The sequence below is a fragment of the Bactrocera tryoni genome, chromosome 3, assembly GCF_016617805.1.
Source record: "Bactrocera tryoni isolate S06 chromosome 3, CSIRO_BtryS06_freeze2, whole genome shotgun sequence".
Taxonomy (NCBI): domain Eukaryota; kingdom Metazoa; phylum Arthropoda; class Insecta; order Diptera; family Tephritidae; genus Bactrocera; species Bactrocera tryoni.
This window is the reverse complement of record NC_052501.1, coordinates 77,417,272-77,441,936: the sequence shown is the minus strand read 5'-3', so window position 1 is coordinate 77,441,936 and position 24,665 is coordinate 77,417,272. Positions and strand designations below refer to the sequence as shown.

General features: G+C 32.5%; 1 protein-coding gene across 1 annotated transcript; it reads left to right on the top strand.

Moving 5' to 3' along the window:
• The first annotated feature begins 26 nt into the window (after nt 1-26).
• On the top strand, nt 27-20,802 carry LOC120771543 (neuropeptide CCHamide-1 receptor). The gene is made up of 8 exons (XM_040099599.1): nt 27-646; nt 9,911-10,137; nt 10,277-10,380; nt 10,539-10,751; nt 13,538-13,641; nt 16,061-16,198; nt 18,337-18,498; nt 20,578-20,802. Exons 1-8 carry the CDS (start codon nt 27-29, stop codon nt 20,777-20,779), a joined length of 1,770 nt encoding a protein of 589 aa, XP_039955533.1. The 3' UTR covers nt 20,780-20,802.
• The last annotated feature ends 3,863 nt before the right edge of the window (nt 20,803-24,665 follow it).

Genomic DNA, 24,665 nt, shown 5'->3' with positions numbered 1-24,665 from the left:
TAAACCGCTAAAACAACAACAGCACAATGCAAAATTTACTATTTTATGGCGCTGCGAGTGCCGCCATAGCAGTGGCCACACTGACACATAGCGGCGTGGCGAGCTTAAGCCACGACTCGAACGTTATATGGAATAACAACAATAACAACGTACTACAGCAAGCGTTAATGGCAGAAGCAAAAACAAGTTACAGCGCTGCCACCACAAATAACACATTGTCATTGTGGGAATTGACAACGCGCGCTACAACTGCGGCCACGGCGATAGCGGGCATTGGCAGCGGCAGCAGCTTGACACGCAGCAGTTTGGTGGATGAGGGCGGTGGATATGGCGACGGAAATCAAGAAGTTAGCGGCGATGGTGGAGTCGTCGCGTATGTTGACAGCTTAATGCAAGCCTTAAGCACTAGCGCTAGCTTTATGTATAACAACAACAACAACAATAGTAGCAACAACAGCAACATGAGTAGCAGCAGCAGCAACGTTACAGTGGTCAACGAAACGCCATTTGTACCGTATGTCATGCGACCGGAAACGTACATCGTGCCCGTGCTATTTGCGCTTATCTTCATTGTGGGCGTGCTGGGCAATGGCACACTGATTGTGGTCTTCCTCGGCGTGCGACAGATGCGCAATGTGCCGAATACGTAAGTAGTTGAGTGGGAGTTTGGCTGGTTGGGTGAATGCGAGGCATGATCTTTGATATGCGTGACTTGTTGTTGTCGGATAGGGAGTATAAGTAAATTGTGGGAGTGCATATATGTATATATTATTTTGTTTTTTAATGTATAATGAAAAGCATTAAAATAGTGCTTAGGAGCTGAAAACCTATCAAGAACAAAAATAGCTTATTGTTATATAATTCCAAATTGTTTCAATTATCAAAAATTACAAAATTTTTTATTTAACCTTGATTTTTTTGGGTAACTTTAATATTAATTAATTAATTTTACAGAAAAAAATTATTTAAAAACAGAAAATTTTTGTCTTAATTATACTTGCATTACATTTTTTTAAATTTATTTATTAAATTTAACAAATATATATATAAATAAATATTTATATATATTATTTTTTGATTTCATTTATTATTTTTTATTTTATTTTATTTTTTTCAATTTTGTTTTATATTAGTTTTTTATATCTTTAATTTAGTTTTTTATAAATATATATATTTTTTATTTTATTTTATCTCTTTTATTTGATTTAATTTTTTTTATTTTATTTTATCTCTTTTATTTGATTTAATTTTTTTAATTTTTTGATTCTATTTTAATTATATACATACTTATATACATATATATACATTTCTTTAGATCATTATACGTTAGCATTTTTGAAAGTTGAAGAAGCCTTTTGAATTTTTCTAAAAGCCAATATATGTATGTATAACTCGACATTTAAATATTTGCTACAAAGCACAAACCAAAGTACAAGGGTGCGTATGAGTGATATTTAACTCGAACAGATGTAGCTTTAAACGGGATAGCTCAAAGACAAGAAATTTGGCAAGAGCACATAAAAGCGTGAATGGAATAATAATAACAATGACGCACGTTTTTAGGTTAATGAGCAAAAAATCGAAAATGCTAGCTTTCAAAAAACAAAAAAAAAAAATAAATAAATACAAACACGTCAGAGCATCGCGTCAATGACCCACCTGCTAAAATAACGTGTGCAACGGAAACATATTTATAGAGTCTTCAGACTGTTTACAAATCGATGACATCACATGGAAATGTGTGCAAATGAAGAAAGTTGTTGACAGATGATGTCTTTTACTCTGAAGAGTTTTTAACGTTTTTTGGCAACCTGTTTGTATGTCTACCTGTATTCATTTATATCACATAATTGTACGCAATATTGATGTACTCGTCATTACTTGTACATGCATACGTAGAAGCTAATTTCAGTTAAGGCATTACGTGCTGTAATTAACGAGCTACTAAATTGAAAACGTTGCGTCTTACGTGAAATACGTGACGCTGCAGAGATTCTCGAGGAGATTATTAGTAAGGGGAATTTCATTGTAAAACCTTGATTTTAAAGATAGAGCATTTGTAGCTTTTTATGATTATTTATAAAAACAAAAAAAAAATTTTATTTTAAAAAAATATAAGTATATTTTTTTCGTTGTACTGGGTGAACCAAAAATCGCATTATTTGTACACAGTCTATTTATTATTTATTTGTCTATCTGTTTTTACTTGCGTATGCTTGCTGCCTTCTCCTTTATTGCTACTTAATTTGTTTTGTCATTTCATGTCCAAAAATTTAAAGCAATAAATAAAAGTTATTTTCTGTCACCCTCTTTCCGTATTATTGTTTTCCGAAGGCTTAGGTTACAATAAAAAATGAACTTCCCTGCAACAAAAAATGAGTTGACCCTTATGGCAAACTAAAAGTAATTTAATTTTTTTGTGAATTTGGTGCAAAAAAAAACTGCTTAAAAGTCCTCATTCTGGTAATTTTTATCCTAAATTTTTTTTTAAATTTTCATTTATTTATGAGATATTCAAAAGGCATAAATATCGTTAGCCTTGCAGGGATTTCAGCAACTGTTTTCTCTAGCGAACGGCTCATGGTGCTTGTGACTTTTGCTGCGGTGGTTAAGAAATCGAATTCTCGGATCTCTATTGTGACGCAATTTGGTATTTCAGGGTCCTCGCTTTATTATCTCTCACTTCTTCTCTACTGTGCTTGGTGCAATGCGTGTAAGAAAAGCTGTTACCGGCATTGAAACATCAACACTTTCGATACATGCGGCTAAGAATTTATTTGCTAAGTGCGTCCAACTCAAATCCTAAATTTTTTACTTCGGAAGTTATATTTTCCTGCCTTAGGAGATTCTCATCTTCCAACTGAACTTCTGACTTCCAGAGTTGTTCGTAGAGTTCCCTTCCAAAGTTAAAAGTTATACATTATTTTCATCATAACTGACACTCCGCCAAGAAAAGGACTATAAGAATTATATAGTTTCCAACTCCCACCCCCCAAAATTCTACTCTGGATCCGCCCCTGATCATATGTACATACAAAATTTTAGTATGTAATGTCAAATTATTTCCTATGCACAAGTATACAAATATGTACCTATAGACAGACTCGCATTAGCATTGCTTGAGAATTGTGGCATAATCGAGTTGCTTGTATACTCAATCACTTTATTCGAATGCATTTGAATACAATTTGATTATCTGTCCGGTATTTACCTGCTCCCATATGCATGTATTTGTATGCGTTGCATCATTACGACCATTGAACACAAATATTGCACTGGGTATTTACTTCCTGCAAGTTGATTATCAATACCTCGAAGCGGCAAGAGATGACAGTTGGCAAATAATGCATTTATTGTATGCATTAATCTTTTGTCTTACAAGCCACAGTCAAATCTTCATAAGATTTAAAGCGTTAAGTTGGAATGGAAAATTGAAATAAATTTATTGTTTTTGTTTTTGTGACATCTTTTTGGCAAAAATTATTAAACAAATTATTTTCACAAAAATTAATCTTAATTGACTGAAATGCTTTTCAGATTTAAATAATTTGCTGTCGAAAAAGTCTTTTCGTATTACTAATCAAACTTCAACTTAGTTTTTTTAAATTTTTTAATAATAAATAAAAAATGTAATATGTGCCATTTTGGTCGACCACTTTTAATATTTTTTCCGCTGGAGACCTTATTCCATCAGTGTAAATCGAAATTTCCAGAACGGAAGCGAGCGAAGCATTGTTATGCTACACGAACAGCCGTAAACTTCACAAATTTAATTTTTGGTTGCGTCACATTCTTCTCTTTTATATACAAAAATTTCGAATTATAGCGAATTTCTTCATTATTTACACTCATTTTTGAACAGTTACAACGTTTTTTCAACTCAACCCCGAATTTAATTTGCTTAAATGAAGCTTAAAATCTCATCTATCCAACACTATATGGTATGACACAATGTGATTGGTAGCACTGGAGATATACGACTGCAACGACATCTATTGACAAAATACGAAATGACTTTTTCGACTACCCGATATATTGGATATATTGGGCTGCGAAAGCTGAAAAGTTTGTGAAAAATCATATATGTAATATGATTTAGCGAATCGTAAGCAAGAAAAAAAACTTAATTTAGAATTTTTTGGTGATACGTTATTTTGTATTTTAGGTGCCGGTATACTCATACACACGCACTATGTATTTACATAGTTTTGTATTCAAATATCATTTTAGCTCCGAATTCTTATTGCTCAAGTTAAATTAAATTTATTTTGTATACATATTATTCATATGAAATTCTATGTATTTGTATTTACTATTCAGTTTTTACCTGTGTAAATATAATTATTTTTGAATAGAACTGCAATGCATTTTTCGCGCTAATCCGCTTACCTACAGCCTTTTCATACCCTTGATAATATCATTCATTAATTTATATTATTCTTATGAATAGCGAACAGCATTGCAGTTGTTAGCCGGAGGGACAGCCACAGTGGTGAACATATCTGTAAGAACACCTAAACTTCAATATTCTCTAATGCCTACTTATTTTTATAAGACACTATTTTTTTCTGTCTAAAAAATATAAAATAAGTTGACTCTACAAATTCTTCATATAATTTCCTAATGTAGCCGATTTGACAGTTCTTCGAAGAGACGGCGTAACGACTTCCCAAAGAAGTAAAACGTAGTTATTCTATGTTCGAAAATACACTAAGACATTGGAGCAGGCATTGCGGGTCCGCATACCAAATTATCCATGCCAATGGAACGTTTTCTGAGCATCTTTCAAGCCGAAGTCTTTGCTATAAGTTATTGTGCAGAAACTAATCTCCAACGCAACTATCGCAACCAGCGTATCGCTATACTCAGCGATTATCAAGCCACACTAAAAACGATCTCAGCTTATGAAGCCAAATCGCTATTAGTGGAGGAGGGTATAGAAGGCTGAATCGCCTATCAGTTTGCAACCGGGTACACTTGATTTGGGTGCCGGGGCATAAAAGGGTAGCCGGCAATCTTACCCCGCTCTGATCGGGTTTTAGGCTAAAGGGGCTAAGGCCATGCATTACGATAGGTTCCCACACCATCAAGGAGTTGCTCGGCACGGAGAAGAAAATGGAGAGAAAACGGCACTGGCAGTAGGTAACAGGAATGCGCCACGTCAAGTTACTATTGCGATCAACCGCACCCGAGACAAATTCCGTCTCCTTGTCGATTCTATACTGGATACTGTACGCTCAAGAAACACTTGTTCAATACGGAACATGAAGCAGCAGAGCACTTTATTCTAGATACCTAGGATCTATTTACGTGGACATGGATCACATTACCTCCATTGCGCCCAGAGTGTTGAGCTTATGTGACCATATGTGATATAGACGAGGGCATAATAGACCATAGGTCGCAATGCAAAACCTCAATTATTTTCTAACCATCTAATAGTGTTAGATATAACCACCATTCCACTGGATGATCTAAGAACTACTTACAACACTTCAAATTGAAACTCAGGCCTCGAATATCTCGAATACACCAAGATTAGGTGGGTAGATAGGCAGAGTGGGTATCTGATGATGTACTTAGGCCTTTAGGGGGTTCATTGTGAAACTATCGGGATTAAAACACTCTTAGCTTATTGTCTCCTCTTTGAGCCACCCGTGCTTCTGATCATCAGTACGAAAAGTTTTATCTGTACAACCTTTAAAAATATCGTCGAGACACCGATAGTTGCGATTCTTTTCTTATAAAATGCTTTGTATTCACATAGAAGATGTTCTATAGTCTACTCTGCTTCTCACCTTCTAAGAGCTCATTATAGATACTCATTATATGGTGTTCCTAGTCGGCTTGCATCCCTACCAATTAGACAAGGACAAAGACAATTATGTCATCCCTTTTGAATTTTATTATTCGTCTTTTGCGGCCCATATTCCATTCGTACCACATTTTCCTGCTTGTTGAGCAAGTTAGAGATTGGTTCCACCGAGGTTCAGCTCTATTTATAACAAGTTTGTCTATTAAATATCTACAAATAGCCAGAGGTATATAATCCACTTTGGTAGTCTAATTGTAGAGTGGTGCCGCTCTGGCTAATTCATCTGCAGTTCCCCAGAATATCACTATGTCCTGAAACCCATTGCAGGTTTATGCTGAAATATGTTATTAGTTACACTAAGAGATCAAGGCATTCCTTCGTGACTTTTGTCGAAACCCCAAGAGAATTTATTGATTCCAAAGCCGATTGGTCTGTATATACAAATAAATGTTATAGTAAACTACGTAGCCAGTCTTCTGATAGCAAACACCGACTTTGCCTCGATGATTTTTAAGTGTCTTCCCAAAATAAATACGACTTCTTACTGCTTTATAGAACCACTATTTTTCCTAACGATTTCTCAACTCCGGATCAGACTTTTTTTCAGTATTTTTGATAACTTTGCACAACACTGTAAGTCAACTTCTGCGGAAAAGCTAAAATTAGTTATAAAAGAATGCAGAACTGTGATTAATTTTGTGGTTGAGACTGACAACCTAAGGGATTAACACATACTTACATGTAAGCATGCTTAAACATATAAATCAATACCTACTTATGTGTACATTGTCAGCGAATGAATGCGAAAACTTTTAAAAGTAATCACAACTGTCCTTCAACGAAATTCAATTACATATATAATCCATATATGTATATAAGCAGTAAGAAAAAGAAGCTATAGATAGACATGTTATTAAAGTGGCTGGGGGAGGTGGTGAAGTTGGGTTAAGTAAATAGTAACTAACTTCAACTTCGACGGGAGTGAGGTGTTCAACTTTTGCAACAAAAGCAACAATTTCTGATACTTGTCAACTACTTGGATAATTGTTTAATGATAAAGACAAAGAAAGTTATATTTTGATGCGCGATAGAGGAGAAAAGTTGGTTAAAGTTATAATAGGTCAATTGAAGGATACGCGGTCTGACACATAGATGAGGCTACTATAATTAAAACTCTAAAGCTTCTTGTGCTTTAGATTAATATCGTGCTGAACCTGAGATTTCATCTTTGAACTGAAAAAAAACTAAAAATATATGTCTCTAAGACGACATCATATTTGTACATATATTTGTAAATATATGTGTATATAGAAGGTGGCATGCATTATTAAATCATTATGTATAACAAACAATCTATTCTCTCTTCCGCTCAAACTCTCACTCGAAGTTAACTTTATAAATAATGTCCAGACAAATGACCTCAAAGCATTTACTGTTCTGCCACAAAATAATAATATCAAGTGCCAAAATAGACTAGAAATAAAGCAAAAAACGTTTCAATCATTGTCGCATATGCACATCTCTTCATTTCGACTACAGCCATCATCATTGGAGTTTATTTTCTTTTGGCTTCCTAACGTCTGGTCAACAAGTTTGTTTTTTTTTAACTGTCAAAGCAAATTTTCGCAATTTTGATTAATGTCAGCACAAATCTATAACACTTGGTGAGAACTTAAGCAGATAAGCTACCAGAGCAGCAAGAACACGAGTACCAGTACATTTATACACATAAGTCTAACAGCGCTTGGCTTTATGACTTTGTAGTGTGCGTTTGTGCTTTGGAAAATTTATGACAGACAATTTGTCTCTTCCACATTGTAATTGAGAGTGATATCGTGTAGATAAATTTTGGCTTAGACCAAATGAGTGTCAACAATGACGCTGGAATTTGTTATTTTCATTTTTCGAAGTTTTTTTGTTGTTGTTGCATTTCGTGTACTAATCGTAATGCCGTGCAGTTCACAGTCGCTTCCAGTCAACTGAGCGTCGTCCATTAGTAAAGAAACCAATCAATCAGATTAAAAGAAAATCTAGAAAATTCGATTGAATGCAGGAGCCGTCTGGTTGATTTAATTTTTCGAATTTTTGCTAAGGCGCAAATGTATTTTTGCTTCTTGGAAGTGCTGTGAAGCGAAATTTTCAAAGTTTTACTGCTCTAAAGCTTTTCATATGCAAGTTGCCACAATTTGGATTTTTTTATTCAATTTTATATATTTGTTAGGTTTGTAAAAAAAAATAAGTCATCAAAAAAAAATTTTGCAAAAAAGCCTTTTTCAGAGGTGTCAAGTTGCGTCCAAAAAATTTTCAAGCCACCTTATATCATAGACCTCAACTTCCGGTTGGCTTTATACCGTATATTGGTGAATGTGTTTAACTCAAAGAGCGCATATTTCTAATAAGAGTTAAGTTCTTGTACTTAAAATATTTGCAAGCCATTTTATATCGTAAACTTTAGAGCTTTGGGTAAATCGCAAATATCGGTCAATCTATAAGATCTTTTATTGAAATTCCAAGCTAATATTTTCCTATTAATAGTTGGCCAAAAAATGTGTAAAAAAACTTCGCTAAGTCTCAGATTTTCGAACTTCCGATTGGCTTTATACCGTATATCGGTGAATCTGTGAGTTATTTCAATAAAACTCAGATCGCGTATATTTGTAATAGTGTATCCTTGTACCTAAAGCTGATGAAATCGGGTTAATACGAGCCAAATTTCTCGCTCATATAAATCCAATATAAGGCCTTCTATATTTCCAGTTAACTATATGGTATATATCAGTTATTATATAGGTTACCTTAGCAAAATTAAGTGAGCGTATAATATGGATATATACACTATATTTGAATGCTGTAAATATTTAAAATCGGTCACCGAATTTCCCCAGCTCCCAGCTCCCATATATTATAATTCTTGTTAGTAAATATAGTATGCCCGAGTATGCTGTCTCCCAGCCCCAATCCTCGTATACCTGATAATGTGATTTCCGACTTTCCAGTCGAAATTTTTCGAAATATTATCAATCGCTTCCTTTTATGACTAGTTCTTTTTGAGTCAGGAAAACTACTTCTAAACTAGTACCTATGTACCTATCTGATGAATTATTACAAGCTGAAATATGGCTTTTTACGAAAAACTGCGTAGAAAAGTATTCGCCAGCTTGTATTCTCTTAGCCCTTATATAACCGATATATTTATTTTTGAATTTAAAGCCAACTTTTATTGTTCGGAAACCTTTCTATTTGTTAATGATCTATTCATTTTTCGACTAGTTTATTTTCAGTCCCGTCAACTAGTTCTAAACTAGTACTGATATCAAGCTTAAATGTGGCTTTGACCAAAAACTGAGTCGAAACATGTTCCCCAGCATGTATTCTCTTAGCCAAATATATTTGAGTTACTATACTTCTGACTTTTAAGATTACTCGTTTATAATCGTTTATACTCGTATTATTTGAAATTGTTTTCCAAAGATGTATCCGATATAGTAATTTCCGACTTTTCAGATGACTTTAGATCGTTTATATCATTCGAAATTCTTTCAAATTATTATCAATCGTTTTGTTTTTTTTTTTTCTACTAGTTCATTGGAAACTAGTACTGTTTTAACCAGTTTGATAACTCTTTGCAAACTCGAATGTGTCTTTTGGCAAATGAATTTTTGAAAAATGGCAACCCGTCCATCAAAAAATTTTTTTCCTTTGGATTTTTCTTGACAAAAATTTTGGTAATTTTGGTATCGAAAAAACTTTTTTTCTTTGAATTTTCTTAAGTAACCTTTCTTTTCAGTTTTTTAGGACAGTTCGTTTATTACCATCGAAATACTTTTTCCAGTCAATTTCTGAATCCTTTTTTTTTATTAATAAATATTAAAAGCAACACATAATCAAAATTGCATTGGTAAACAATGTCATACATCAATAGCATAGTAAGCACAAAGATAAAGTTGTTAGTGATGCACATATCACGTGGTCATAGTGGCGCCCCACAAAATAGCATTAATTTACATTCTTTATTCGCTTCTATATTAATATCACTCCAATATCCATATTTATAATCCGTGTTTTCCATTACATTTAATTGCTTTTACAACGCAGCTACATACTATCGCTGGCAATTGCCGATCTGCTGCTCATCCTCACCACCGTGCCGTTAACATCCACTGTCTACACGGTGGACTCGTGGCCATGGGGCAGCTTCCTCTGTACATTGTCGGAATTTATTAAAGACGTGTCGATTGGCGTTTCCGTTTTCACACTAACTGCACTCTCCGGAGACCGGTACTTTGCCATAGTGGACCCATTAAGAAAATTCCATGCACACGGTAAGTAGATTATACCTTCGATTGCAATCTCCAGACACACCCACTTGCATATACTTGTTCAACAGTGGTTTTGTAAATAAACTGAGATCTCTATATATATCCATATATATATTTTTGTGTTTGTTTGTCTTCATTGCAGGCGGCGGCAAACGTGCCACACGCATGACCATCGCTATTGCCGTGTCCATTTGGCTGTTGGCGATACTCTGCGCCATGCCCGCGCTCATCGGCACCAATGTGAAGGTGAGCTCACTGTTTCGGTCTACCGGATATGCTTTTGTGTACACACACATATAAACATGTTTCGTAGAAATAAATGTCCAGCATAGCAGATAATTTTATTTACATATATTTTTTCTATTATTTCTCTCTGCATTCGTGATTTTTTTTCATGCAAACAGCAAGTGGAAATCAATAGCAACAAATCATTCGCACTTTGCTACCCCTTTCCGCAGAAGTGGGGCGTTGAGTACGCTAAAACGATGGTCTTAATGCGCTTTTTAGTCTACTACGCCATTCCATTGTGTATAATCGGCGCCTTTTACGTGTTGATCGCGCGGCATTTGATGTACGCGGCGAGCGTGCCGGGTGAAATGCAGGGCGCCATGCGACAGGTGAGTCGGAAATTATCATGTCATGCTACTGCAAAACAATTTACGCCAGCAGCACGCTCACACTTAAGACGAAAGAAATATCTATACATATTATATGCATGTATGTATGTATTTGTGTTAGTGCAGAAGTGGGTCTGGTTTCATGAAATACAAATCGTAGTTGGAGAACTCGGTCAAGTAGCATCATTAATCATAGACGGAGAAGTTGTTATCCGATACGCGTGCTGGCAGAGAGAGGGTGCGCTGCACAGTGTTATGTATAGCGAAGAATTAGCGTCAAAATTTAGAAGTAATTTTTTGCAGTATCTTGATGAAAATTTTTTTAACGAATTTTTAATAAAATGTGAAATATGATCAACATTAGTATTTTTACTCACCAAACATTATATTTAAAATTTTTAAACGAATTTTTTACAGTAATGTTTGGTGAATAAAAATAATGGTGCTGATTGTATTCAACATTTTATTCGACATAGTTTGGTGTTCAAGTACAGTTACTTTTTCGTGACATGCGCCTGGTTTAGCGTCATTTTTGCGACAATGATTGTTATATATTATTATGTTATGCAGTCAATACAGTATTTTAGGCTGAAAGCATCGACTGAAAATGAACTTCTTCAATATAAATCAGCTGAATTCACATAACTGGAGAGATGAGGTTAGTTCCCTATGCATATGAGGTCAAGACCTGTCAATATCTAGTTAATTAGATTGTTCACTCGAAAGAGTTAAAAACAAATGATTAGCTCGTACCCGACGAAAAAATAAATTTTGAGGTTATGTGATAAAAATGCTAACGCAAAGTAGGAGTTCTTTTTTTACGTTCGCATATATTAAGTTTGCCACGAAGTCTGTAATACACAACAAGTCAGAGACCCTATATGTAAACTAGTGTCCCTCAGTTTTTAAGATATCGGCCAAAAAACTTGCACACCTACTTTTTTCATTTGTCGGAACCGACGATATCCGACCACAATAACATATAACGGCCATACAAACTGGCCTTCCGATCATCCTTTTATCGAAAACTTTGCTATGTGATCAGATATCTTCAAGAAATTTGTCAAGCATTGTTGCCAAAGACAATTATGCAATCTTCGAAGAAATCGTTAAGATCGGACTACTTTAACATAAAGCTCTCATACAACTGACCGATCAAAATCAAGATAAACATATTTTTATATTCTTTTATATTATAAAAAATGCACCTGTATAGGTTATTATCGTTTCGGTGCAGCCGAAGTTAACGTTTTTCTTCTTATTGTTTATAACTTTAATGGCAAACTCTTTTCATAGGATTCGTAGTTTTGCTGGAAATCCTTTCCTACTCCCGCCATCAGTTCGCCGATACAATATTTTTACTTTCATTTTTGTTTTTTGTCTTTCCTTTCTAGCGGGTCTTATCTTGCAATGATTCTTTTTGCTTTCAAAAGTTATCGTCTCTAGTCTAATTATGGAATAACTTTGCTCCCAAAACGTTGACTATTATACTAAACAATTTTCGTATTTACTTGTCCTTTTTGCAAGTAGAATAAGACTACCTCTCTAATACCCAAAATCGCAACACTGTGCTTTGTCTCGTAATGCTAACTAGTAACATGCAGGCGTTCGCCATTTGGTAGTGTGACTAATTAAATAACACCCTTTTTTCTGATTGTGGGAAACCTTACTTGGTTTGTTACTGAAGTGCTCCTACATATACAACGCTGTTGATTAATTAATTCCTGAAATTGGAAGTCAATTCATAAGAAAATATGGTCAAGTTTTCGCACAAATACAACCATATACGTCAATGTGGTTTTTCTTAGCGCTTTCAGCATCTAATTTAATGTGAGTTAATTAACTAACCACAAGGGTGTGGCTTATGTAAAAGGCGATAACTGTATATTTGTGTGTTGTTAAGAAAAGAAAGTGTCAAAAATTGCCTTTATCAAATTGATAAGAAATTCATTCATGCATATTCATTTCTAAAACTGACGCTAGCTAATTTTGCGAAAACAGAAAAAATGCTCAAATAGCGCTACTGAGGAGAAGGGTTGAAGTGAACTAATTTTTGTTGAAACGACAGACACATGTTTGGTATAAAAGGTGAGTGAGAGTTTAAAGAAGTAAAATAATGATTCAAAATAAGTTTTATGGCGAAATTTAAATTTTGTTTAACCTTAGTTGAAAGGATTAGGAGCTACTTGATGGCACCATCTTAAATAGAATTTAACAAAAAAAATATAAAACATTATATTTTATGTATCGTGATTTGAACTGCGAAATAAAAAATCGAAATTGAGTTTTTTTGCTATAAAATAGGTATCATAAACTTTTAAGCTCCACTGTCCAATATAACCGATATATAGTATAACCATTTTGTAACCAGAATTCAAAGTTTGTTTCAATATGAGTGGTTTCTATTACAATGTTTTTTCTTCACTAGTAAACTTATGTTGTTGCTTATGCTGTGATGTTACGTTATTTTTCATTTTAGGAGACGATATGTGATAAAAATTAAGAGCACAATTCAAGATCTTTCTAATATAAGTATTTCTAGTTATATTAAAACTTATATAATCATAAAATAGTGTCATTACCTCATCGAGCATATTGTAAAATCTTTATTCCGCAAAAGCTGTAGCTCAGACGTTCTTGGTTTGTTTACAATCTTCAGCTTAACTACTTTATTGCTTGCAACATTTTCAAAACTTATCATAACAAACATACAAATGTACATAAAAACACATGATCCTTGTAAAGTGGCTAAGATTTATATCATAAGCCGTTGCGTGTCATTGCAGGTGCGTGCTCGTCGAAAGGTAGCCGTAACGGTACTAGCATTTGTGGTCATATTCGGAATTTGCTTTATGCCCTATCACATCTTCATGCTTTGGTTCTATTACTGGTAAGTAAGGAAATCAGAAAAAATGCAAACACAATACAATTTATAGAACAATATAAAGTATATGAGAGAAAGAAAAAAGTGCTACACACCTAAATGGGTGGGCAGGTATACAGTAGTGGGCAGTATTTTAGCATATATTTACTGATTTATTAAATTTTACGTAACTTGCGAATATATTATGTGAAAATGAATAAAGAAAAAAGTAAAACAAAATGTTTTTAAACAAAAAAAAACCAAAATCAAGCTATATTGCCGACAAAAAAACAAAGCAGTCATTTCGAACAATAATAATAGAAACTGTAAAATATTTTTATTAATTTTTTTTTTACAAAAACGTTTGAAGGTTATCTATGGATATTGGACGAAACTAATTTTTTTCAAACGCTTGAGTCATAAATACAAAAGAATTTTTCCCTTTTTCGAAATTAGACTCCAAAATCAAAATTTATGTTTTCGAATATGAAAATCGAGTTTGTTGTAAAAATTCATAATTGCGTATACTATGTAAAAATATCTAAAACAATAAACATATGAGCGTCATCCACGTTTTACTCTTATTTCAATGGTGCATAACATTCTTCAGTCCGGCTAAGATGACAGATATCACAGTCGGATGTCCGAAAAAAAAATTCATTAAAAAAAATCAACTAATCTTTTATATTTTGGTCGAATAATCGACAAAAAAAATATAATTAAATTATTATATTTAAATAAAACTGGCCTATAGTATTTTTCGAAATTCTATTATCCACAGTGGGATCTTCGAAAAAAAATTATTAAAAAGACTCTAAAACTAAGCTTCTATACATTAGTCGAATCTTCGAGAAAATTAAAAAAAAAATAATAATTAAATTTTTATTTTTAAATAAAACCGGTCTATAGTATTTTTCGAAAATTTAATATCATACATAATAAGTTTATTTTACCATGTAGTATTGTTATATTGTCACTAAAACCGAAAGCGAAAAAAATTAGCTTTTCAAGCTTCAAGTTAGATTCTGACAGGTATGTTCCATGAGGTTGTCTTAAGTGGTTATATCCATTTGTGAATCAAGAAACCGATTTTTTTTTTTGCTGATGATGCAACGAATTTGATATATTATATTTGGGTCATTTAGAGCTAGAACTTAGATTGCATTGCAAGCCACAATTTATATCAATATATTTGAAATTATTCTCGGAAATTTTGACGTTAGTCCGGCAAATAGTTTCCAAGATATGAGATCAGGTAATGATCGTTGGAATAAGGTTTTGATAATATTTTCAGTTATTGATAATAATTTCGATTTTATCACAGAAAACGACTTTTTTTTGGGATGCTTGACCCTTATGGGATTAAACGAATTTCCTCGAGCAAAAAACGGCCTATTTTCAATAACTTTGTTTTCATATAAAAAATTAAATATTTTATTCAAATTTTTTATTGTTCAAATATACATATTTTACGAAGATTTTGCGAAGTTTTCAAAAAGAAATATTCAAAACTCGGCCACAACCGACAGACCTCGCAACAATCAGGTCTTCGCGTTGACAGCAGAACTTCTAACAGGATTATATGAAGTAAGAGGAAAAGATACGTGTTTTAAAAAGGATCGACAACTAGCTTTTGGACAACGAAAAAATTGAAAATAGTATTTTTGGCAGACAAAAAATGGAAATTATATGGATTTCATATAGTCTCATAAAATTACAGAATCATCTAAGGTGAAAAAATACGTGTTTTAGTTAAAACCTTCACATAGAACTTGAATGAAGGAAAAAAACTGAAAATTAGATTTTTGGAAGAGAAAAAAATTAAAAACTCAGTGAAATTTTCTGATATTTTTTTTCATAGCTGTGATCGAAAAAAACATCCGTCGTCCAAGTATTTACGAATTGTATTCCAAAGACCTGTGTAAAATTTCATGAAGATCGGTTGAGTAGTTCTCAAGAAATCTTGCCAGCCGACTTCAAAAACACACAGAAGTACTCAAGGTTGTATCTCCGAAACGATTACTCGGATCAACTTGAAAATTTAGGACAATATTCTAGAGGTGTTATATAATTTAATAAGGCAATAAAAAATCGATCTTTGAAACCCGTAAGCTCATTTAACTCTTTACAAAGTATTTTCTGTCCTTTCTTGTGAAAGGTGTATAGACAAAATACAGAACAAATGTAAAATTAAATTAACTTATTAAAGCAACTATTTTGGTAGTAAACTAAGAAAAATACCAAACTTTCGACCACCACTGTAATCTAAAGCAAACTATAATATCAGTATATCAAATCATAAGTAAGCCTAAACCCTTAGCCTAAAGGAAACTTTTTTCCACGTAACTATCTACATACCATATTAATTCCGCAGCAATTCTTGTATATATTACTAACAGCATTCTTTTATTTTAATTTCTTTCTATTTATTCGACGTGACTTGTAGGCCGACCGCACAGGATGACTACAACTCCTTCTGGCATGTTTTACGCATCGTCGGCTTCTGCTTATCCTTTGCCAACAGCTGCGCCAATCCGGTGGCATTGTATTTTGTTAGCGGCGCCTTCCGCAAACATTTCAATAGGTATTTGTTTATTCACTACAATGCTGACGCATGACATACAGGCATCTCCTGCCCGAACGGGGTAAGGACGTTGCAAAGCATATGAATTTAAAAGCAAAAAACGCAAATCTAATATAAATCAAAGATATGCGCTAAAACGAAGCACACACGCACATAAGCAAACCAATATAAAAAAACAACAACAACAAAAATGTATTGAAAATAAATTGAGCGAAGGTTGATTTTGAGTATACGCATAATCTAATATATAAATTTTTCCTAGATATACATACATATGTATATGTATACTTATATAGGGTATGAAAATAGAAAACTAAGCAAAAACAAAAAAAATCGATTTGCTTAGAAATCCGCATAGTGAATAGCAAACACAGTTTGTTAGCTCTACATGCTCGTATTTGCTTCTGTATTAAGCCACACACTTGCATTTTGCTATTGGAAAGACATTATTATCATCGACGAGAAAATCAAATCGCGTTACGTAAAATTGGCTGCTCAAGTCTCAAGTGTGTATTTTTATCATTTTGCTTTTTGTTTCGAGCACCTTTAATAGCTGTCCCAAGCACGCGCATACACACATACATACATGTCATCATCATACCATTCAGCAATTATTTTGCTTTCTATATAAATCCGCTATTTATCGTTAGTGTAGGCACAATCTGTTTTCTGTAGGGAATACATTCAATACAAATCTCTTTGTTCCAGCAAATCCCACAAAAGTACTATCAAAGATTACATGTAGTACTATTGATTCTTTATTCTAAACTAACCTCACTCAATAAAGAAGAAGAAGAACTACACTCAAGCAATAATTCGATAAACGTATGTTCTAAAAATAAGCTGACGACTAATTCAGGGGGGAGGGAGAGAAGTTATTATTGCTCCATATTAAACTTGCGCTCTCCTTGGCCGCTTTTGCTCTCCTGAAATTGTTAGTTATAATATGAAATGATGCTCAAAAGTAAATAATTTGAATATAATCCAAAAATTAATATTTTCTCCTTCATATACATATATTGTTTAGTCTCATATAATTAACTGCCCAAAGCCGAGATCTATACCTTTCTATATGGTAAGAACTGATATTAGAAAGAATAAGCGGAGAGTAAGACAAGCACAGTCATGGAATAAGGTGGTTCCAAAGAATAAATACTTTGTCTCATACAATTAACTTCAGAAAGCCTAATTTTATACCTTTCTATATGGTAAGAAGAAGGAATGTAGGGAGAGTAAGACAAGCACAGCCACGAAATATGTTGGCACTTAGGACCCAGCGTAGACCCTGAATATGGTGAACAGGTTTGTCAGGAAATTTGTAATGGCTAGAAGGAAATTTGGAGACCCTAAAAGTATGTACATACATATAAAAACTAACAGCGTGAGGAGCTAATTCGATTTAGTCACATCCGCCTGTATACATATATGAGACTAGTCTCTAAATATTTGAGTTATTAATATGAAAATTTCTACACGTATTTTTCTCCCCGAAAACCTGCATTTTTGTGAGAATCGCTGATATCTGACTACTGTAGCCTATAGCTGCCATACATACTGACCGATTCGAAATAATTTGTGCTTGTATGAAAACTTTTTTATATGACAAAACGTCTTCACGATATTTGGTATAAAATATTTCCAAAGCCAATGTAACAATCTCCGAACAAATTGTTCAGATTGGGCCACCACCGTATAGCAGCCATATAAACTGATCGTTCAAAACTCCATCAACTTTTGTATGGAAAGCTTTTTTATTTGACAAGATATCTTTTCTGAATTTATAATTTATAAGATCTTAACTATTTTATTGTACATATTTACATAAAAAAATATGTACATATATGATACGCTCTCTACATATAAAGTTTTAGCTGAAACTGCTGACTACATATTCACATAAATTCATATGCCTCACTACGTTACAACCACAAATTCATAGTCTACAGCTAGGCGCACTTCCAGCTTATATCCATTAAAGCCACGGCTTACACACTTGAATGCGTTATTTGTTGCTTTGCGCTTTCACATATTCACGCTGCAAATTTTCTCACTTCCTTTTTTTTTTAATTTCACTTGCGTTTCGTTTTTTATTGTATGATTATTTTTTCGCCGCTCTTTTGCATATTTCACTCTTTTAGATACTTGTTTTGTCAAGGGTCTGGCGTGCGCCTCAAAAAACGACACCCACACAACGATACGCTCTGCATGCATCGGGACGCATCGCTCACTAGCACCGCATCGAAGCGCTACTATTCATCGACGCGACGCTCTACATGCCATCATCACAGCACCGTGCGAAGGTGAGTGGTGATTTACTATACTATACTATAAGTAACCATGTACTACATACATATATATGTATGTATGTATATCTAAACTTTAAATTCTAAAGCTGGTTGAGTGATAGCATGCAGGCAGTTCTTAGCTGCGCTCTTTATTGTAGATTCGTTATATATGACCGTTAGCTAGCGAGAATTGGATTAGTTGAGTGCTTGTTGGAGGCTAACTATTTTTCAGCAAGACACTTGAAAGTAGAAATAAATATCTCACAGAAAAAAGTACTGTTTATCGGCTTCAATATTTGTAAGAGTTAACTCAAAAACCAATTTTTATTTGAAGAATTATTTAAAAATAATATTTTCGGAAATAGTTTTTTGAAAAATTGTTTGAAATTCAATTTTTGTTGAATTGTTGAAAATTAAATGAAATTTAGTTTTGTTGATTTTAGTTCAAACAATTTGAAGAATTGAGCAGTTAAGTTCGATAACTCAAAGAAATTTACATGCTCGTGAGGAATATAAATGAAAGAGAGACAATGAGAGTTTGGTAGAAATTAACAATATCGTGGTGAGTATAAAAAGAAAGAGATAGATAGCGAGAGTAAGAGTTTGTATGTCCAATAAAAAACCACATTAGTTGCGAAGAAGATCTGAAATTTTTTATTCGATTTTTACAATTTCAGCTAGACTCTTGAGAAACCGAAAAGTATTCGCTTTGTAAAGTCAGAAATCTCCTACAGTTGAAACTCTTTATCGACAAGTTGCACAGAATCCATCAAAAATGGTGAAATGGTTAAGAGAAAGAGAGAAATAATCAGAGTTTGTGTGACCAATAAAATACTACATTTGTTGCGATGAAGATCTCAAATTGTTTATTAGAATTTTACAATTGAAAAGTATTAACTTTGTGAAGTCAGAAATCTTGCAAATCTCCCTAAATCCATCAAAAATGGTGAATATAAAGAGAAAGAGAGAGATAGTGAGACTTTGTGTGACCAATGAAATACCACATAAATTCCGTTGAAGATCAGATATTTTTCTAATTAGATTTCTTAAGAAATTTGTGGAGCCATAAATTTCTAACGCTTGGAACTCTTTATCGATAAATTCCTTGGATCCATCAAAAGTGGTGAATAGAAAGAGAAAGAGAGAGATATTGAATAACAGTTTGAAAAACCTTTAAAATATTGCATTAGGTCCCATGAAGATCTGAAATATTTTGATTCGATTTTTTTGATTTTAGCTACTCTTTTAAGAGAAATCCGAAAGTATTACCTTTGTGCAGCCAGAAATTTTGAATTGTTGGAACTCTTTATCAATGAATTGCCGTGAATTTTTCGATTTCATTTAAGCTCTCAAGAAAAATCGGAAATTAATAGCTTTTTGCAGCCAGAAATACCTTAGAAGTTGGAAAACATTTATCGATAAATTAAACTGAATCCATCAATAAGCTGGCTTGAGTTTTTATTTCTATACCGAGTAGTAGTCTTAGCAGTCTGAAAGTTTGATATCTAGGGCAGCCGAAATATTTTAAATTAACAGCGCCTTAAAATGGCAAAGAAATCAGAATAACCCTTTTGATTTCCATAAAAAAACATAGCAGTGTTCGCTTCAGCGGCATTTTGCAAGAATATCGGTTATAAGCTGCTTGTCTTTTACTTTAAATTTCTGGGGGTGAAAGGCCTAAGATTTATTTTTTGTTTGCATTTTACCGCTAACGAGTTTTATTTCTTCAGAATTTATACATTTCTTAGCTTTATATAAAAAATGAATACTCAACTTGGAATCATAAGCAAACATAAAGTGAGGTTTATTTTTTCGAAGAAAACAATAACAAACTGTTAATTTTATTTGATTCGCCACTATATACTGTGCGTTTGTGTATACTCAAGTCCAAAACAAATGTATTCGAAGAGTGCTGAGATTCTCTGTATCTTGCATATCTTCACTACAAGCCAGCGCAGAATATTAAATATTTTCACCGCCTGAAAGTAGGCTACGCTGCAAGCGTGTATGCATGTTAACAATAAATATTTTCTACACTTCTTTATTTCCAACGCGCAACCACATTCACATGTACAATATGTATGTGTGGCGTAGTCGCTTGCAAGAGACCACCATCACCATTATGGCGAATGGCAGTCAAAATGGTGGACCGCTCACCGATGTCTCCGATGTTGCTTTGGCCAGTGAATTTTGCGATCACACAACGCACTACCAACATCAACAACACCAACAACAACCGTTGCAACAGTCTTCACAACAGCAACAACAATATCAACGTCAATTGTCATTTATGTGAGGTAGCCAGTGGGAGGTTGACAACCAGTCACCGAAAGCAGCAACTACAACAACAGCGTTCATTCCTATGCATACAGATGAAGAATTTGCAACAGCAAGCACAACCACAATAACAGCAGTACCCGCAGCAGCAACATTAACAAAAGCAAGTGCTGCAACGCTGACAAGGTCAACGCGGACGGAAAGTTCGAGTATCGAGTTGCGCGATTTAACTGCGTTGAAAGAGACTTTCCACAAAAGAGCAACAAATGCAAATCAACAGCAACAGCAACAGCAGCAACAAGCAGTGACACAGCACAATGAGAAACGGCACATACAATTTCACATTGTGGGCTGCGCACAAATTTGAACGGCCGGAACAACAACAAGTATATGTAAAAATGAAATTAGCGTTTGCAGCGTTAAAAAGTGCGGAAACGAATTTAAAAACGGAAAATGCAGGCAACAGGTTTTAAATTTGATTTTATGCAATTTGTATATAGTTAAATATATGTACTTACATACATACATATATGTAAAGTTAAGTAAAAAATCGTATATTTCTTGGCAACAACGATCAAATTAAATTTTAGCTTAAAATTAGCGCCTAAAGGTTTTTTAACAAAATTTATTGACTTTGTGGTATACTATTATTATGTAAGTACTGTACTTCTAATGAATATATAAGTGCTTAATATAAGTAAAGTTTAATTTTGTAGCGCACTTAATTGCCTACAAATATAAGTGTTGCGATTTTTTTTGGATAGTAGATACTAGATTATGAATTTTTATTTTCTAACATTGAAGAAAATATATAAAACAAAAAAACGGAGCAATTTCATGCATGGGTCGCCTTTTATAGTATTTCGGTATTAGAGAACAAAAACAAATATTAATCAACGAAAATCGCTTTACTTTCTATAAACATTTTTTATATTTTTTATTTTTATTCTTCAAAATATTCTACATTTAGATGAATTCAAAGCACTTTTGCCACTTTGACTGAGGTATATCCAAAAAAATGTCTCTTAAACACATCAACCGCCTCTTCAGGTGTCGAAAAACGTGGAACTCTTAGTTAATGTTTCTCGTACGGAAATAAAAAGAAGTTATGCGGTGCCAAGTAAAGAATATTCGTTGGATGGTTCATCAAATCCTTTTTACGAGTGCTCAAATATGCATTTGTTTCAGTCGATGGGGGAGAGCTCGCATTGTCGTTATGATGAGTGAACCGTCTTCGACGGTTGGTTTGCCTAATTTATTGAAAGGCGATTAGCAAACAAATGACTTCCGAGTTGTTTTGGTGGTAAGGCTGCGACATGTTCAGTTTTTCCAAAAAAAAATATTTGTTTCCGAACAGCATCAACAATTTCCGAAGCAAACATAAATGTCAAGATTTACGTTGAAGTTATAAGCTGCCAAATTGCAACATTGGGGTTGCCACATACCGAAATATGAAAAGCAACCTCTTTAACGTCTCTATTAACCAATTTCTCAGTGTATAAAGTGAAAAAAATAATCAATTATTTTGAACTACCCTAAAGTATATACATTTTATACGATATATATTACATATAATATAGATTTGAATAGTAAATAAGTGTATTATGACATATTTAGAAGTAATACATATTTATGTATTTACTATTCATCGAATTTTTAACTTTCTACCACAGCATAGTTATGATTTTATATATAAAACTATGTGTATGTGTATATATTTACATATTGATTAATTGTATATAAGGTAAAGTAAGGTTTAACCTTTTATTTTTGTTGTATTTTAGGCGTAAATAAGTATTGGCAGTACTATGTACAAATATTATATAAGTTCCATCTCTATATAGTATACACATATAAGAAGCACTGTATTTTTGTAAATGTCAGTATGAGGTACATATGTTATTTTGAATGTTGTCGCTTTGCTAGTCATAGTTTTTAAACATTTAAAGAAAAAATGTCATGTGTAGTAAAATTAATTATATAAAATGTTAATGAAATATTTAGTCTAAAAGAGCATATAATAAGGTTTGGTTAAAAAATTTATATTTGTGTAGTTAGACAGTGAAACGTCGATAGCACAAACCGTACAGAACAACTTGAAGTTAATTTTTTTTTAATTTCAGAATTATATATTTTTTTCAGCAATTTATATTGAAATTTAAAGAATATCTGTTTATCTTGAGCTTAAATGTAAAGTGCTTCCTTGTCCCTTAACATCGGTTGCACCTTCAAAAATATAAAAGATTATATTAATATTAAAGATACAATAACGGGAGTCGTTGGATCTTTTTGTTTGGCAAAAATAAAATAAAATTAAATTAAATTAAATAAATAAAATTAAAATAAATTAGATAAAATAAACTATAAAGAATATAAAAAATAATAAAAACTACAACTGAATTAAAATAAATTGAATACAATTAAATTATGAAATAATTTAAAATAAAAATCGAATGACAAAATTAAAAAAATTCTACCAAAAAATGCACACACTTTATTTTAATTTTTTTCAAAAAATTCTTTTAATAACAATAAATTTGTACACAATTTTTATAATTTTTTTCTCTAAATTTTTTGAAGAATTTCGACAATTTTTATATAATTTCAATTAAATTAAAAACTTAAGGGGTTACATGAGTTTCCTCGATCAAAAAAAGTCTTTTCCAACAATTTTTTTCTCATATAATAAATTAAATATTTTATTAGAATTTACTGTTACAAACATACATACATTAATAGCAAAGAAATTCTGAAATTTTTGAATGAAAAATACTTTAAACTCGGCCATTGCGACGCCATTTCCGAACTTAGACGAAGGGAAAATAAAAACTGAAAATTGGATTTTTGGCAGACATTATTACAAAAAAATTGAAAATTTCGCAATTGTTTTTAAATTGTTGTAATCGAAAAAAAAAAAATCTTTTGTCCAACTCTTTAAGAATTGTAGTTCTCGAGAAATCTTGTCAACCGACTTCAAAAACACAGTTTCGGGCAAAATGTGTTTAAAGACGACCGATTTAGCCTAGCTAGCTTCGAGCGCACAAGTTCTCAAAACTGTATCTGCAAAACTATGACTCGGATCAACCTGAAAATTTAGGACAATATTCTAGAAGTGTTGCAGAATTTAATAAGACAATAGAAAACCGATTTCTTGAAGCCCGTAAATCCATATGACCCCTAATGGCACACCTAGTGTAATTTTTTTTATTTTATTTTATTTTATTTTTTTTTATTTTATTTTATTTTATTTTATTTTATTTTATTTTATTTTATTTTATTTTATTTTATTTTATTTTATTTTATTTTTTTTATTTTATTTTATTTTTTTATTTTATTTTATTTTTTTATTTTATTTTATTTTATTTTATTTTATTTTATTTTATTTTATTTTATTTTATTATATTTTATTATATTTCGTTCTATTTTATATCTGTCAACTTGATTAGTATTTAATATTTCAAATTTGACAACAGGAGCTAAAAGCTTCGAATTTTTCGAAAAAAATACATTTCTTAATTTTATCATGATAAAGTATTTAATAGAAAATATGCAAAAAAAAATCTTTAATTATATTATTATTCAGTAAAAGCGTGTAGTAGCAAGGAAATATTGCTAAATATTAAGAAAAACAAAAAAAAAATATTTCAGTTTTATCGCAGTTTCACTGTGTTAGTAGGTAAGAGCAACTACTTTATTATCACTGTGCTGGCACTATTGTTAAAACATTTACATACATATATATGTGTAAATTAAATGTGTAAAATATAAACAAACAGTTGAAATTGAAATAAAAAATATTTAATATGACTTCTCGCATTTTAATTCGTAAACGTGTGGCAGCTATGACTTGTAAGTATAAAATTTAAATTATAATTTTTTTTACTTTTATTAGTTATAAAATTTGC